The 16,292-nt window shown below is 58.7% G+C and overlaps 1 protein-coding gene across 1 annotated transcript; it reads right to left on the bottom strand.

Moving 5' to 3' along the window:
- Positions 1 to 225: 225 nt before the first annotated feature.
- MDFI (MyoD family inhibitor) lies at positions 226 to 16,292 on the bottom strand. The gene is made up of 4 exons (XM_040085942.1): positions 16,223 to 16,292; positions 4,960 to 5,133; positions 1,055 to 1,273; positions 226 to 737 (listed from the first exon to the last, which is right to left on the bottom strand). Exons 1-4 carry the CDS (start codon positions 16,290 to 16,292, stop codon positions 481 to 483), a joined length of 720 nt encoding a protein of 239 aa, XP_039941876.1. The 3' UTR covers positions 226 to 480.

Genomic DNA, 16,292 nt, shown 5'->3' with positions numbered 1-16,292 from the left:
CAGGGGTGGCTCTGCGGCATGGGCTGTCCCCAGTGCCAGGTCCTGGGGTGGCTCTGCAGGACTGGCTGTCCCCAGCACCGGGATCCATGGTGGCTCTGTAGGACTGGCTGTCCCCAGCACCGGGATCCATGGTGGCTCTGCAGGACTGGCTGTCCCCAGCACCGGGATCCATGGTGGCTCTGCAGGACTGGCTGTCCCCAGCACCGGGATCCATGGTGGATCTGCAGGACGGGCGCTCCTGCTCTCGGCTCAGGTGGCAGGAGCTGCCGCCATCCCCCGGTGCGGGCAGAGGTAGAGCAGCACAGGACACAGCCAGAGCCCCCACGGCCCTCTGGGTTCGCCCTTCCCCGGGCAGGATCCGGCTCCAAGGATGAAGATTCCAACAGGGAATTCGCTCCTCCTCCTCCTCCGCGAGTTTTCCCGCAGGACTGGCCGGAGCCCGGGGGGTCCCAGGGCGGATCCCCCGGCCCAGCAGAGCCCTCAGGAGGAGAAGCAGAGCCCGCAGCACTCCATGCAGATCTCCAGGCAGTCGGCGGACTCGCAGCAGGCGTCGATGATGCCGCAGTCCATGTCGCAGGGCAGGTCGCAGTCGGCGCACTCGCCCGAGTTGCAGCAGCAGCAGCAGATGCAGGAGTCCTCGGAGGTGCAGGAGCCGCAGGTGGCACAGTCCAGCACGATGTTGCAGAGGGTCAGGAACTCACAGAAGAGGCAGGAGAGGATGCAGTGGACGCAGCAGTCTGGGGAGACGGGGGCACGGGGGGGATGCTGGGGGAGCGCCACAAGGGTGGAAATCCTCCCTCAGGAATTCATGGAAGGGAGGGGGAAAAAGGGGTCGGGAGGCAGCCACCGCCCCAGGGGTCTCCCTCAACACCCAGCCCTCAGGAGTGACCGATTTTGGAGGACAGGAGAAGGCCCCACTCAGCACCCACCCCTCAGAGGCTGCCAGGAGGGTCCAGGGGTCCCACTGGGCTCGGGGATGTCACCCAAGAGATCCCAAGGGACGAGAGCCCCAGTGAGAACGGCTGCAAAGAGACCCCCGGGGGACAGCCAGTACCTTCCTGCGCCTCGATGGGGATGTGGGAAGAGGGAGACTTGGAGCTGCCCTTGCTCTTCTTGCTGCTCTGGCTGTTGATGGAGTGGTGCGGCTGCAGCTTTCGCTGCGGTTTCTGCGCCGCCCGGCACGTCCCGTTCCCCGCCTCGCCGTTGGGCAGCAGGTGGGTGCAGGGCCCGGGGGGGCTTGCGGGGGGGTGGGGTGGGGTGGCCGCACCTGGGGCTGGCCTGGGGGGAGAGCAGAGCGTCACCCACCCTGCCCTCTCCGCCGGGAGAAATGCGCATACCCCCAGGGAGGAACGGGAATGCGGCCCCCGGCTGGGTGAGCAGGAGGTGATGCTGGTGGGTGGATGGTCCAAGAGGATGGAGGTGGAACGGGAGATGAGGAAAAGGTGGTTGGAGGGAAGGAGGTGAAGGTTTCAGAGAGAGGAAGGGATGAAGAAACGCCAAGAGATGAAGATTCGTCATGTGGGATGTGCAGAAACTCATCAGAGGAGCTGAAGGAGGAGATCTCCCTGCAGAGCCGGGAGGGAGGAGCCCCCGAGGTTCCCAGACAGAGCTCCTGGATGTCCCCACTGCCCTCTGTGAAGCCAGAGGAGATGAGGCACCACTGCAGAGCCAGCCTGCTCCTCTCCCCGGCCCTGCAGCCACTTCCTTAAGGTCTCCCCAACCTCTGGCTGAACTTCTCTGCAGGAGGAGGAAAACAACCCAGGGCTGTGTCTGTGCCTCGGTCCAGCCTCTCCCGCTGCAGCCCCGTGTCCTGCCAGGACGCTGCCAGAGTCAGAGCTCAGCCCCTCGCTCCTGCCCCACGCTGCCTCCTCATCCGTGGTGCTCTGGGAGAGGGGAGAGAGCCAGCACGAGGAACGGGGGTTCCAGCACCCCTCATCCTCCTCTGCAAGGCCACAAATCAAATCTGGCGGTGCCCCCGCCAAACTTTGCTTTTCCTCTCCCATGGCAGTAAACAAGGGATGATTCAGGGGAGAGGCTCGAGGGCAAAGGCGCCTCTTGGCACCAGGGGACGGACGGGAGCTGCTCTCTGCGCAGGGACACAGGGGTGGAGCGGGCACGGGAGGTCCCTGTCCTGCACCCACGAAAATAAAACAGGCGGAAGGTGGAAATGAAGTGGGTCGGAGGTGAAAATAAAACGGATGGAAGGTGAAAGGTGCAAGTGGATGGTCCCAGTGCTTGGTTTTACCAGGCTGAGCTGGGCTCGGGCCGCAGGGGGAGGTTAAACTGGGAGCTTGGCCTTTGACACCCACTGGGAAGGGAACTTAAAATAACCAGAGCTGAGCGGGAAGGGTGGGCTGAAAGCAGGGGAGATGGGAGATGGAGGAGACAGAAAACAGGTCTTGGATAAAACAGGAATGGTCTCCCCTCCCGAAAAACCTCATGGGGCATTCACTTCCCTTGAACCCTTGCCCGGTGCCCTCTCCTGCCTGGTGTGTGCACCGAGACGGCAGCGAGGTGACCAGAGCTGTGACAGGAAGGGGCTGAGCCCGCAGGGAGCCAGGCAGGGGCTGAGCCAGGAGAGACCCAGCAGCAGCTCAGCAGCCTCGGACGGCAGCTGGATTGTCTGGGACTGCAGCAGGATGCACTTGGCGCTCCCCATTCCGCCGCATTCCTCAGATTAAACTGTTTGTAAATCAAAATCACGCTCTGGCTCCGGCGAGGGGCAGCCAAAGGCAGCCAGGAATCCCCCCCCTCAAAGTGAGGGAAAACAGCTTCCATTTTTTTTTTAGGATGGCCTTTAAGACACGAGGCCAAAGCTCTTCTAGAAGAGGCACCTCCAGCTCCCCAGTAATGTGGGAGTCCGGGCAGGAGTGGGGGGACCAGCCCTGGGAGAGCAGGATTTTGGGGAAAACTGCCTGTCTACAGCTCTTCAGGAACCAAAAACCTCCCGGATGTTCAGTCAGGGTTTCCCAGCGATGCTCCTGGATCCCCTCAGGCTGTGCCAGGGGTCACCAGGGTCCCCTTGCTGGGACCCTCCCCGAGCCCTGTCAGCGCTTGGAATATTGTGGCCACCTGGGTCTGCTGCTCCTGCCTGAAACTCAACCCACAGAGTCCCAAACCCGCAACCCCGATGTTCCAAAATGCTGGAAAACTGGATCTGAGCACCAGTGCTGAGCCTTGGCTGGGCCAGTCCTGGCACTGGTGGGCAAGGACGTGACCCTGCACCTCACAGCCCCTTCTGCCCGCTCCCTCCTGAGCCCGCATGAGCCAGACTGGCACGGGAACGCCACCATCCCATGGGAGAGCCTAAACGTGGTCCCCAGGTCCTGCCAAAAGGGGAATAACCCCCCAAAACCAACGCCGACCCCCCTCAAGAGCAGCGCAGTGAGGCGTGGGGGACACCAGAGGCGACGCTGCTCATTTCCCGGCGAGGAGAGGGGAAGATCCCTTCACCCAGCACCAGCGGGAGGGTGCCCAAGTCCCTCCCAGCCCCGGGGCCCTGGGGGGGCTGGGCTGGGCTGGGGAGGGGGCCGTGCAGCGGCTGCGGGGTGACTCAGGCGTGCAGAATGTCTGTGGGCAGCCGGCCCAGCTCCCAGATGCTGAGCGAGGGCTCTGCCGCAGGAAACGTGCGCTCTCCCCGCTGCAGCGCCCGCGTCCCGCCGTCCCCTCCCGTCCCCTCCCGCCCCCTGCCCGCTCCCCGTCCCCAGCCGCCCTCGCCCCGCTGGGAAGCTTCCATCCACTCCACACCCCTCGGGAAGGGGAAGCTGCGCGCCTGCATCCAGCAAAAAGGGAATGGGAGAGAAACGCCGGGGTCCGGGCTGGCGGCCAGGGGAGGATGGAGGGCTCCAGGAGAGCGTCCCACACCTCCCAGCCCCGCACCGGGGAGCGGAGCAAGGGCAGCCCGGCCCGCACCCTGCCCCGCCCCGGCAGCAGAGTTTGGGAGGTGCTGCCTGGCACAGGGCAAAACCAGCGCTGTGCGGGCAGCCCGGCTCAGCCAGGCTCGGCCCGGCTCGGCCAGGCTCGGCTCTGGCCTCACCCTTGCCCTGGACTCGCCAAGGCGAGAGCGCCCAGCGGGACGGGTCTCCTCTGCTCCAGCCAGCGGCTGCTGCGTGCCCGGCCCGCGGCTGTGCCCGTGGAAATCACCCGGGGCTGTGCCCGTGGAAATCACCCGTGGCTGTGCCCGTGGAAATAACACACCGTTGTGCCCATGGAAATACTCCATGGCTGTGCCATGGGGACATCCTGGGCTCGTGCCCATGGAAATGACCCATGGCCATGCCCACGGAGACATCCCAGAGCTGTACCCACGGACACGACCCACAGCTGTGCCACGGGGACATCCCAGAGCTGTACCCACAGAAATACCCCACAGCTGTGCCTATGGAGGCATCCTGGAGCTGTGCCCATGGAAATATCCCACAGCTGTGCCCATGGAAATACCCCACAACTGTGCCCATGGAGATATCCCGGAGCTGTGCCCATGGACACGACCCACAGCTGTGCCCGTGGAAATATCCCACAACTGTGCCCATGGAAATATCCCACAGCTGTGCCCATGGAGATATCCCAGATCTGTGCCCATGGAAATGACCCATGGCTGTGCCATGGGGACATCCCAGGGCTGTGCCCACGTAAACGTTCTTTGTCATCTCCTCCCTCTCACCGGAGTTTTGGGGGATGCTCCATCCAGCTCCTTTCCCGGGCAGGCTCACCCCTCCTCCCACCACGGCACCCCAGAGGACCCCAACCCCTCCCAGAGCAGCTCCACTGCCCCCGCTCCTCCTCCGAGGGCACCCCGGACACCGCCCTTCACTTTCTCCTCTCCAGGTGACTCAGGCTGGCTTCGAGCTTTGATGTGGGCAGGAACAAAGCGAGGAGGAGCCGCGTTCCCACCTCTGCCCTGCTTTCTGCTGCCGGGGCGGCGCAGCCCGGGGCGCGGGCACCGAGGGAAACACTCACATGTCACAGCTTCGCTGAGCTCGGCCCGGGGGGCTTTCGTCAGCACGGCTGGGGATTTGTCATCTTCCAGCGGTTTCTCCTTCGTCGGCGCCTCGGGGCGGGCGGGGGTCCGGGGCTCGGCCGGGGGCAGCGCTGGGATCGGCCTCGGGGCAGGGAGCGAGGGCTCGGCCACCTCTGCAAGAGAAACGGGGCGGGAGCTGAGCCCCCCGGGGGCAGGCAGACCCCCGGGCCGGCCCCGGGCACTGCCCGTGCACCGGGCACGGTGTGGGGCTCTGATTCCCGAGCCGCATCCCTGGCGCACGGGGGATTCGGGACGGGCATCACTCCGCAGCCGCTCACCCCGCTGCAGCGCCATCCCAAAAAACCCTCCCAGGCTCACACATTCCTTCTCCGAAAAGCCGAGGGATCTGGTTACACTCAGCAGCTCAAGCTGGATTTTTCATCCCCCTTCCCATGAAAGGGCCACTGTCTCCCCTGCGGGAGCTGGCTGCCACCTCCCCGCAGCCCCCCCGCGCTCTGCGGCGGCAGAAACCCCCGCGGGACCCCTCGATGGGGCGGCAAAAACCCCGAAAAGAGCTGAGTTATTCCCCTGGGGAGAAATCCCGGTGCCGAGCACCCCCTGGGAGAAAGGCAGGAGAGGGCAGGACCGCCTCGATCCCGGGGGGAATGTGGGGCGCCCGGGGATGCCCGGGGGGGCTCGGTGCGAGGTCACACGGCCCCAGCCCCCTCTCCCCGCCGCCCCATCCCTCTGCCCAGCCCCCGGAATAGCAACGTCTTGCACAACAGGGGCTGGAGCGCGCTTTATATAAAACTAAATTATAGGCTGGGCAGAGGGAGGGAGAGCAGAGAGCCGTAATTGCCCTGGCTGGAACAGGAGTCCTGCGAGCGGCCAGGGAGGGGAGGGAATTGGGAAAGAGACCTGGGGCACCTCATTATCCTCCATAAAACCGGGGTCCCACGCACCGAGGAGGAAGGAGGGCAATTACGGATAATTAAAAGGAGCATAACAATGGGATTTGGGGGGTTCCAGCTTCGCCTCGGGATCAGCAGGAGGCTGGAAACGCTGCAGAGGGGCTGCAGCTGGTTTGGAGCGATGCTGCTGCGCTCCCAGCTCCACAGCAGCCTCCAAAGTCATCCACGTGCCTCAGTTTCCCCTCTCTGCCCTCCCCAGCCTGGGGTGCTGGAGCTCCTGAGACAGGGAGTTTTGTGGGAAGGAAAACTCATCCCAGCACGGAGCCCTGCTCACAGCTCTCCCAGGTGAGGCGATTTTGGGGGAAATCCAGCGGTTCCAGCTGAATTTTGCACAGCAGCATTGGCTCCAAACCCCGATGAGGTGGGAGCACGTGAGCCTCAGACGGGAGGAAAGCCATTCCCATGCCGCTGGAAAAGCCCGGGGCAAAATGGAGAGGTGAGGAGAGCAGGCTGTCATCTCCCCATGGGTGCAGAGGTGTGAATAACCTCCTGACATTGCTGCATCCACAGCCTCTGTCATGACCCAACCTGGGCTGGCCCCAGTCAGCCCTGATCCAAAGCCAGACACGAAATCCTGAGGGATGAGGAGCTCTGAGTGGAGTCCAGGGCAGGGCACAGAGGGTGAAGCTCCCACAGAGTCCCTGGGATGGAATCAGAGCTCTGATTTCTGCTCTGAGATGCCCAGAGTGTGTTCAGGGCTTAAAAAAAAACCCCAGGGCTGCCCAGAACAGCCCCATCGCCACCAGATCCCCTTCCCTGCAGGTCAGAGATCAGGAAAAAGAGCTGGAAAATCAGGTGCAGCAGCAGGAGAGGGGCTGGCACAGGGAGAGCTCCAGCAGATCCCTGTCCCTGCCCCTCTGTGCTGCCTCCAGAGCATCCCTCGCGCCCTCTGTGCCCGTTCCTGGGGACAAGGACAGTCTGGAGCTCCGGGGGACAGCAGCAGCCCTGGCTGGGTGGATCCACAGGGATATCCAGGGTGCTGCTCCCGCTGCGCTGGAGCCCAGGCTCGTCCCGGCCGTGTCCACTTGACACTCGTAATTACGCTGCACAAGGGCTCACACACGACCACAGCCACGCAGGGAGGAAAGTGGCAATTAAATTAACTCCCCCGGGGACAAGCTGGGCAGGAGCGGGACAGAAATAGACAGGAATGAAGTCTGGGGCTGAGCTGATCCTCGCCTGCCTCGCGCCGCCTCACAGCCCGGCGGCTGCGGGGCCACGGGGAGCGTGGGGACGGCGCTGAGCCCCAGCTCCCCCTGGAATGGGGTGGGAAAGGGCTCTGCCCACCCTTGGGATCACAGCCTGGCCACAGGGAGGGGCTGGGAGAAGCTGGACAAGCGTGGGTTCTGCACAGACCCCACAGCTCCCTGCCCCACTGCTCCCTGCCCCTTGGGATCCATGGGGAAATGCAGAGGGAATTCTCGGGGAAATGAGGAGGGAATGGCCTGGGAAATAAAGCGGGAATGCTCAGGGAAATGAGGAGGGAATGTTCAGGGAAATGAGGAGGGAATGCACAGGGAAATGAGGAGGGAATGTTCAGGGAAATGAGGAGGGAATGCACAGGGAAGTGCAGAGGGAATGTTCAGGGAAATGAGGAGGGAATGCTCAGGGAAATGCAGAGGGAATGCTCGGGGAAATGAGGAGGGAATGCTCGGGGAAGTGCAGAGGGAATGCTCAGGGAAATGAGGAGGGAATGCTCAGGGAAATGAGGAGGGAATGCTCAGGGAAATGAGGAGGGAATGCTCGGGGAAATGAGGAGGGAATGCTCAGGGAAATGAGGAGGGAATGCTCAGGGAAGTGCAGAGGGAATGCTCAGGGAAGTGCAGAGGGAATGCTCGGGGAAATGAGGAGGGAATGCTCAGGGAAATGAGGAGGGAATGCTCAGGGAAATGAGGAGGGAATGCTCGGGGAAATGAGGAGGGAATGCTCAGGGAAATGAGGAGGGAATGCTCAGGGAAATGAGGAGGGAATGCTCAGGGAAATGCAGAGGGAATGCTCAGGGAAATGAGGAGGGAATGGCCTGGGAAATAAAGCGGGAATGCTCAGGGAAATGAGGAGGGAATGCTCAGGGAAATGAGGAGGGAATGCTCAGGGAAATGAGGAGGGAATGCTCAGGGAAGTGCAGAGGGAATGCTCAGGGAAATGAGGAGGGAATGCTCGGGGAAATGAGGAGGGAACGCTCAGGGAAATGAGGAGGGAATGCTCGGGGAAATACAGAGGGAATGCTCAGGGAAATGAGGAGGGAATGCTCAGGGAAATGCAGAGGGAATGCACAGGGAAATGAGGAGGGAATGGCCTGGGAAATAAAGCGGGAATGCTCAGGGAAATGAGGAGGGAATGCTCAGGGAAGTGCAGAGGGAATGCTCAGGGAAATGAGGAGGGAATGCTCAGGGAAATGAGGAGGGAATGCTCGGGGAAATGAGGAGGGAATGCTCAGGGAAGTGCAGAGGGGATGCTCAAGGAAGTACTCGAGCAGCAGCTCCCAAAATGCCCCCAAGAGGAGGCAGCAGCTCTGCTGGCACAGGAAGGGGTGAACTGATGCTTCCATCACTGGCACAGGCTCATCCTGCAGCTCCCAGCTCCCTCTCCTCCTTTCAATTCCCCCAATTCCTGCTCCAGGGGTGCCCTGCCAAGCTGAGGCCCCCTGGATCCCTTCTCCCTGCTGCCAGCAGAGCAGGACAGGCTCCTTCCCTCCCCTGCTGCCCCCAGGACACGACCAGGCTTGGCACGAATCCATCAGGTTTAAAACCAACCTCAGGCAAAACCCTGAGGCAAACCAGCCCTTGGGATGGGACATCTCTCAATTTTCCCGAAAACTCCTGCACCCCCAAACCCTTCCTGGCCAGGGCAGATCCTCCTGAGAGCCTGGGGTGAGTCCGAAGCTCTTCTCCCCGAGGAGCAGCACGAGGGAGATGTGGAGGTGCTGCGCCACAGGGAGAGTGGCTCGGATCTCTGGTTTTTGGGAACAGAGGTAACGAGGCATTCAAAAAAAATCATCATTTCAGCTTCAATAAATCACAGCACTGCCCCAAGGTACCAGAGATGGGGAAAGTGATAGATGTGGAGCTGCTTTCCTCTGCCAAGCCCAGGACATGCACATGGAGCCGCTTTTCTGATTATTCTCCCCAGTCCCAAAGCCCAAATCCATCCGTCATGGGAGGCACCAGTGAGCTCCCAAGTCCATCAGGAGGGTGGGAAAATAGGAGAGGAGAGAGGGAAGATGCAAAGGAGCTGGAAGGTTTTGTGGCTGTAAGTGAGGATCCCGTAAAATTCCTGCATATTCCAGAGTGCCAACATCCCTCTGGGAATGCAGGGAGGCCCTGGGGAGCTCCTGAGGTGGCTCTGACCAGGGGGGAGAAGTGCTTCGTGCTCACAGGAATTCCCGATGAGCTGAGCTCAGCATTCCCAAATTTCGGGACAAACCAAAGGCAGCAGCAGCATCCCGGAGGGAGCTGGGGTGAGGCAGAGCTCCTCCGGCAGCACGAGCACGAACCACGCCGCAGCCAGCGCAGCCACAGCTCCCAGAACCCTGCGGATTCCTTCCTCCCCGCTGGCTGCGGTGCCCAGACCCCCAGAGGATGTGGGAAGACGCAAAGCTGGAGCCGTGGTTGGGGGTCAAACCCCTCCAGGGTGTCCCAGGCTCCTGCTCAGCATTCCTGGGCTGTGGCTGATGATCCACCCGCTCCCGGGGTCTCATTTCCCTGTCCCTCTTCCTCCCCCAGCGCCTTTGGCTCCGAGGGAAGGAATCTGGTGGCAGGAGAGGGATGGAAACGTCCATCAACAACCCAGCACCTCGGAACTCTTTGGGCGGGGAGTGCTCTAATATTTTTTTTTTCATGCAGATAAAACGAGCTTGGGATTTCTCCTGGTTTCCCAGGTACCTGCCTGGTCTCTTCCAGGGATATTTCAGTGATATTCCTGGGATATTTCAGGGATATTCCTGGGATGTTTCAGGTTTCTAGTGCTGAAGAGATGGCACAGGAGCAAATCCTTCCCATCCTGTGAGCCAGAGGGAAGCAGAATCCTGGTTTGGAAGTTTGCTCAGCTGGGAAAAATCCCAATGCCTTATTTACAGTCAGCCTGAAATGAATGCACCATGGACTTCTCAGATTCTGGGACAGGCAGGGAAAGGAAAAGGAAAAGGAGGGTGGAAAGGGAAGGGGAGATCCAGCACAGCTTTGATTCCCACCTGGAAAACCCTCGGCCTCACTGGGCAAAGCTTTGGATAAACAGTTCTGGGACAATGAGGAATCCAGCAGAAAAAAACAAGTGGTTTGGTTTCTTATGAGAAGTGACTTCCTAAATGCACAAAAAGCAAAACAAAGCAAAAACAAAACCAAACAAACAAAAAAATCCCACAAAACCCCCAAAGAGCTCAGCGGGCTGGGAGTTGTTGTTATTTGTTATTTATAGAATTTGGGTGGGAAGGGAGGGAGGAATTTTGGGGCCAGACAGGCCAGGACCAGCGTCCATCCAGTTGGGAGTTTGACCTGGGTGACAAAACCCCGACTCCAGCTCGGTGTCCCTACAAATCCCATCCCTCCAAGGGTGGCTCCTGCCAAACCAAATTCATGGAAGAATTGCTCCTACAAGGGATTTCAGGGAAGACAAAATATAAATTCCCTGCAAGGAGCACCTCTGACTCGGCAGCAGTTTGGGAGGAATTATTCCTTAAGCAGCAAGAATCGATTTAACGTAAATATATTTAAATTTTGCAGGTATTGAGGCACCATTCCAATGTGGAGCTGAAAGGGAAGAAGGGATCTTTAAACCTGGATGGAAAACAGGGACAACAAAACTTCCCAGGACACAAAGGTGGGAAGGACCAGGTTCCTTTCCTCATCTCCCAGACCTCATCCTGAAACCAACATAAAACATCCCAAAGACTCTGTGGGGACAGGGAATGAGGGAAAACAACAGGAAAACAACAGGGAAAAGACCCAGATCGGGATTGAATTTGAGTTCGAGCAGCGCCTGGAGCAGGACAAATCCCCAAAAGCTGGAAAATCTGGGAACTCAGGGAAGGACACAGGAGGAAATCCTGGGTGTCCTTAAGGAAAAGCAATTATCCCTGAAGCCTGGAAAGCGACAGGAGGCCTATCAGATCCAAGGAGATTCTGGGAATTACAGACCAGGGAGAAATTAGGAGAGGGAGTAATTAAGGCCCGAGCCAGGCTGGTAATTGGGTAACCTTGGGGGTTAAACCAGCACAGGTCCTGCCAGGGAAAATTTGTGTCTTCCCGACCTAAGTCCTTAAAAAAAAAAAAAAGTTAATTGAGGAGCGGATCAACGGGAGCTGCTGGGCACCGTTATTAACTGGGATAAAAATTTGCATTTCTCCTTTCATCCCAGCACAGATTGAAGCCAGGGCTCGTCACACCTTCCCCGAGCTCCAGGGATTTTCCTTAAAAAAACTGCCTTGGTCGGTGGGGAAACTGAGGCAAGAAAATGGGATTTTCTTTAAAAAACTGCCTTGGTTGGTGGGGAAACTGAGGCACGAAAATGGGATTTTCTTTAAAAAAACTGCCTTGGTCGGTGGGGAAACTGAGGCACGAAAATGGGATTTTCTTTAAAAAAACTGCCTTGGTTGGTGGGGAAACTGAGGCACGAAAATGGGATTTTCCTTTAAAAAACTGCCTTGGTCAGTGGGGAAATTGAGGCACGAAAATGGGATTTTCCTTTAAAAAACTGCCTTGGTTGGTGGGGAAATTGAGGCACGAAAATGGGATTTTCCTTTAAAAAACTGCCTTTGTCAGTGGGGAAATTGAGGCACAAAAATGGGATTTTCTTTAAAAAAACTGCCTTGGTTGGTGGGGAAACTGAGGCACGAAAATGGGATTTCCCCAAAGAAATATCCTGTGGAGATGGAGCCTGAAACTTCTCAGCGCTGCTCCGTAGGGTTGAGGCTTCTCCCATGCACGGATCCCAAAGCAGATTCCAAAAATAAGGACACGGGAAGGGATTTTGGTGCCAGTCCCACAGGAGGGAGAACTCCAGGGGCGGAAAATTCTGGGAAAAAATCACCAGAACTGCAGCAAATACCCCGAGGAGGGCTTGGGTTTCTGCAGCTCCCAGGCAGGCGCTTTCCAAGGAAATTCAATCAGGAGCTGGAGCGGGAGCAGGGGCGACACAGCCCCAAGGCCTGGCTTTGTTTTGTTCAAACCCAGAAACTTTGAAAAAAGCCAGAAATTTGCCTTTTTTTTTTTTTTTTTTCTTTCCCACTCTCGGGTTTCTTTTCTTTTTCTTTCGGAGTTGTGCTGTTGCTCAAAGTGCGAACACGAGCGGAGCGTTTTCAGGAGCTGACAAGGAAAACTTGGAAAGAAAACCAGAAATGCTGCAGAAAAAAAAAGAAAATAAAAGCCTTTCTGTGGGGCAAAAAAAAGAAAAAAGTTTTGTTTCTTTCGGGGCTTTTTTTCGGGAGGGGTTCTCTTTGCGCTTTCAGGATGGCTGCATGCAACTCTGCAATCCTGCGTTTAAATCAGTGCCGAGACAAGAAAAAAAACCCGATTATTTTGGTTTTGGATGGGGTTTTTCTTTGTCCCAGAAGGGGACAGTCCCTCTAAAGTGTTCCTGAGCGCGGTGGCCCCGATTCCTGCCGAGAATTCCCTGCTTGGGGCACCTCCTTCAGGCCCCCGGGGCGATTTTGGGTCTGAACTGTTTCGTGTTTGGGGCTGAGCACGCAAAAACAGCTTTTTTCCGCCTCCTCTTACACCTCGGGGCAAAATCCTCGGGAACAGGCAGAAAGAATTAAGGAAAAATGTGTGTCCCGAGCTGGGACAAAGGCAGGGATTGGGGACGTGGAGAGGAGCACAAGGGTGGGGAAGGGAAAAAGGGAGGTGGGAACGGGCAGAGCCAAACCCGAGGGGGTTTTGCTTCTGGAGATGGATTTGTCTCCACCATCCTCACACGGAGGAGGAGGAGGAGGAGAAGGAAAGAGCCTCTCCTGCTTCCCGCTGTCCCTGTTCCCTGTCAGCGAAGGATCAGCTCACCAAGCAAAAAAAAACCCAAAAAAAACTCTTTTTTTTTTTTTTTTTTTTTTTTTTTCCCTTCCTGTTTTCTGCTAATTCCTCTGAAAAATAATTACCGGGGCAGACAAGAGGCCTCTTCTCTCTGCAAACTACCTGTGGCTATTTTGGGGCTTTGGTTTGCCGTGTCCCCGTCCCCGCTGGGTGGGACGAGCTGTGGTGGCACCCGACCCATCTCTGGAGATGCCAGGGAACAAAACTCCGGGGAAAAACCCTCCGTGTCCATCAGGGAAACAGCAGCAAAGCCCACCCGAGCGCCCAGCACACGCCCAAACCGCCCCGGTGCCTCGGTTTCCCCGTTTATTCCCCAGCCCGGGTGTGTAAAAGCCGGGGAAGGGAACGGGGAGAGAATTCCCAGGCTCGGCGCTGCGTGACAGAGCCGCTGGCCACGGCCCAAGCCACCGGGGCTCTGCACCCAAATGTCACGGGGACACGGACGGCGCGGCTCGGCCGAAATCCCACGGACAGGGAGGGAGGAGAGGTGGGAGAGGGGGTTTGGGATGGGGCAGCACTGAGTTCTTCTCCCCGAGGAGGGGCAGGGGGGGAATTGAGGCTCTGGAGGCTGGGCAGGTGGGAATTAGGGAGAGCCCCTGGCCCTCCCCACGCTGCAGAGGAGGAGGCGGAGGGAGGAGGATTTGGTGCAGCCCTGCTCGGGTTCACGCCGTGGGTCACCCTCTGGAGGAGCTGAGGAACAGGAGCGGGGTTGGGATGGTTTGGGATGGAGGTGAGACCCCTTCAACATGGGAACATGGAACTGGGCACTGATGGATGCCACCCAAAGATGGGAACACTGAGCTGGGCACTCACTGATGTCCCTTAAACTTGGGAACATGGAACTGGGCACTGATGGACGCCCCTCCAACAGGGAACACTGAGCTGGGAACTCACTGATGTCCCTTCAACAGGGAACAGGGACAACAGGTCCCCAGCAGGGACACACCAAACTGGGACTCACAGATGCCCCTCAAACATGGCAACATCAAACTGGGAACTGCTGGACGCCTCTCAAGCACGGAAACAGGGACAACAAGTCCCCAGCATGGAAACACCGGATTGGGCACTCACTGATACCCCTTGAACTTGGGAACATAAAATTGGGCACTCACAGATGCCCATCCAGCATGGGAACACCCAACTGGGCACTGATGGATGCCCCTCAAATATGGGAACAGGGACAACAGGTCCCCAACAGGGACACAACAAATTGGGCACTCACAGATGCCCCTCTAAGATGGGAACACCCAGCTGGGCACTCACGGGTGTCCCTCGAACAGGGAGCAATGAACTGGGCACTCATGGATGCCCCTTAAACTTGGGAACACCGAACTGGGCACTCGCAGATGCCCCTCTAAGATGAGAACACCAAATTGGGCACTCATGGGTGCCCCTCCAACAGGGAACAATGAATTGGGCATTCACAGATGCCCCTTGAACTTGGGAACACCAAGCTGGGCACTGATGGATGTCCTCAGCCAGGTCCCGGTGCTCCCGCTCAGGCCACCAGCACCTCTGGGAGCTGAAGATCTCCGTACCCACCCACAGCTCCCCTGCGGCCACAGGGCAGGAGGAAAAGCTCCAAAAGCTTTTTTTTTCTTCTTTTTCCCCCCCCCAAAGGATTTAACAGATTTTTAAGCTACTTTTTAAAATCCTCCCCCAGCTGCTGGTACAGGAGCAGGGCTGGGGACAAGCCTCTTACAAAAAGCTCTTTGCATTCCCAGCTCACCATTTCCCACCTGGAAAAGGAAGGAAATCCAGGGAAATCAGCCCCCTGCAGCTGCCTGGGCCCCGGGACACGGCTGCAGGGGCTGTTTTTGGGGCTGAGTTTGGAGCAGAGCTCAGCCGGGAAGCGGAGCCGGCGGCATCCAGCTGGAAGAGCAGGGGGAAGAGAACAAGAGGATGTATTCTCCAAACCCCGGGCCGGCCGAGCTCCGGGCCAAAGCCAACAGGGGCCGGTCCAAGCTGTGCCGGATCCTGAGCGCTGCCGTGCTCAGCCTGGCCACGGAGTTTTGGAGATTTTGGGAGCTGATCCCGGCCTGGATTTGGCCCCGTTTGTGTCTGGCCTGACCGACACAGCGCTGTGTCCCTGCAGCCTCCTGCTCTGGTGGATTTGAGTCTCTCCGTGGGGTTTTTAATGCAGTTTTTGCACCTGAAGCTTCACAGGGACAGCACCAGAGGGGCTCTGTGGGGCTCAGCTCTGCTCTATGGCACAAGTGAGGATTCCCCAAACTCTTCCATGCACTTCTCCACATCCTGATCCCTGTGAGGCACCCGGAGCAGCGCCCAGCCCCTCACCCCCGTCCCTCGGGGGGTTTAACTCACAGCCCCCGGCTGCTCCCTGGGCTTGGCCCTGCGACAGAAACTGCTGGAGAGTTTGGGATGCGAAATCCCGGCGGGGTCCCGGCAGCTGCTGAGCTCACACACAAACACAGACACAGGAAAACGCTGCCAGGGGCACCAGCACACGCTCAGATGTTCACAACCCTGCACAAACACACACTCAGATGTTCACTGTCACACACAGACACGCGCTCACATGTTCACAACCTCACACAAACACTGCCAGGGGCACAAACACACACACAGATGTTCATAACCTTGCACACACACTCAGATGTTCATTATCACACAGACACACACTCACATGTTCACAACCTCACACAAACATTGCCAGGGGCACAAACACACACTCAGATGTTCACAACCCTGCACGAACATTCACACACACATCCCCCCCCTCCCCAAACCTGCCTGCACCCCCTCCCCAGCCACGCTCCCGCTGCTACTCCCCCCCAGCCGTGCACTCACACTCCTCCTCCCCCTTTCTGTGCACACTCGCCCCAAACTTTGAACCAATCCCCCATAAACGCACCCCCAGCCCGTGCAGAACCCCCCAGCCCCGCAGACGCACAAACACTGATTTATTTATTCATCCCTGAGCCGGGTGTGTGCACCCCGGGAGCGTTGCACACACGCCCTACTCGTGCACACACCCTGCCAGGGACCCCAAAACCTTCCCTGGGACCCCAAAACCTTCCCTGGGATCCCAAAACCTTCTCTGGGATCCCAAAACCTTCCCTGGGATCCCACAGCCTTCCCTGGGATCCCGAAACATTCCCTGGGATCCCAAAACCGTCCCCGTGAGCACGCACCGCGTGCACACACACCCACACCCCCTCCAGCCGCGCCCCCCACGCTCCCCCCCGTGTCCCCCACCCCGCTGACCCCTTTGTCCCCGCCGTGTCCCCCCCGGGCCAGCACCCCCGTACCTGGCGGTGGGACCGGCTCTGCTCGGGGCTGCTCCGGGCGGCTCGGCCGGGGGCTGCCGGGCTGGGACAT

The sequence above is a fragment of the Hirundo rustica genome, chromosome 24 (genome assembly GCF_015227805.2).
Source record: "Hirundo rustica isolate bHirRus1 chromosome 24, bHirRus1.pri.v3, whole genome shotgun sequence".
Classification (NCBI taxonomy): Eukaryota; Metazoa; Chordata; class Aves; order Passeriformes; family Hirundinidae; genus Hirundo; species Hirundo rustica.
Note: the sequence above shows the minus strand (reverse complement) of the source record. Positions and strands in the feature narration are given on the sequence as shown.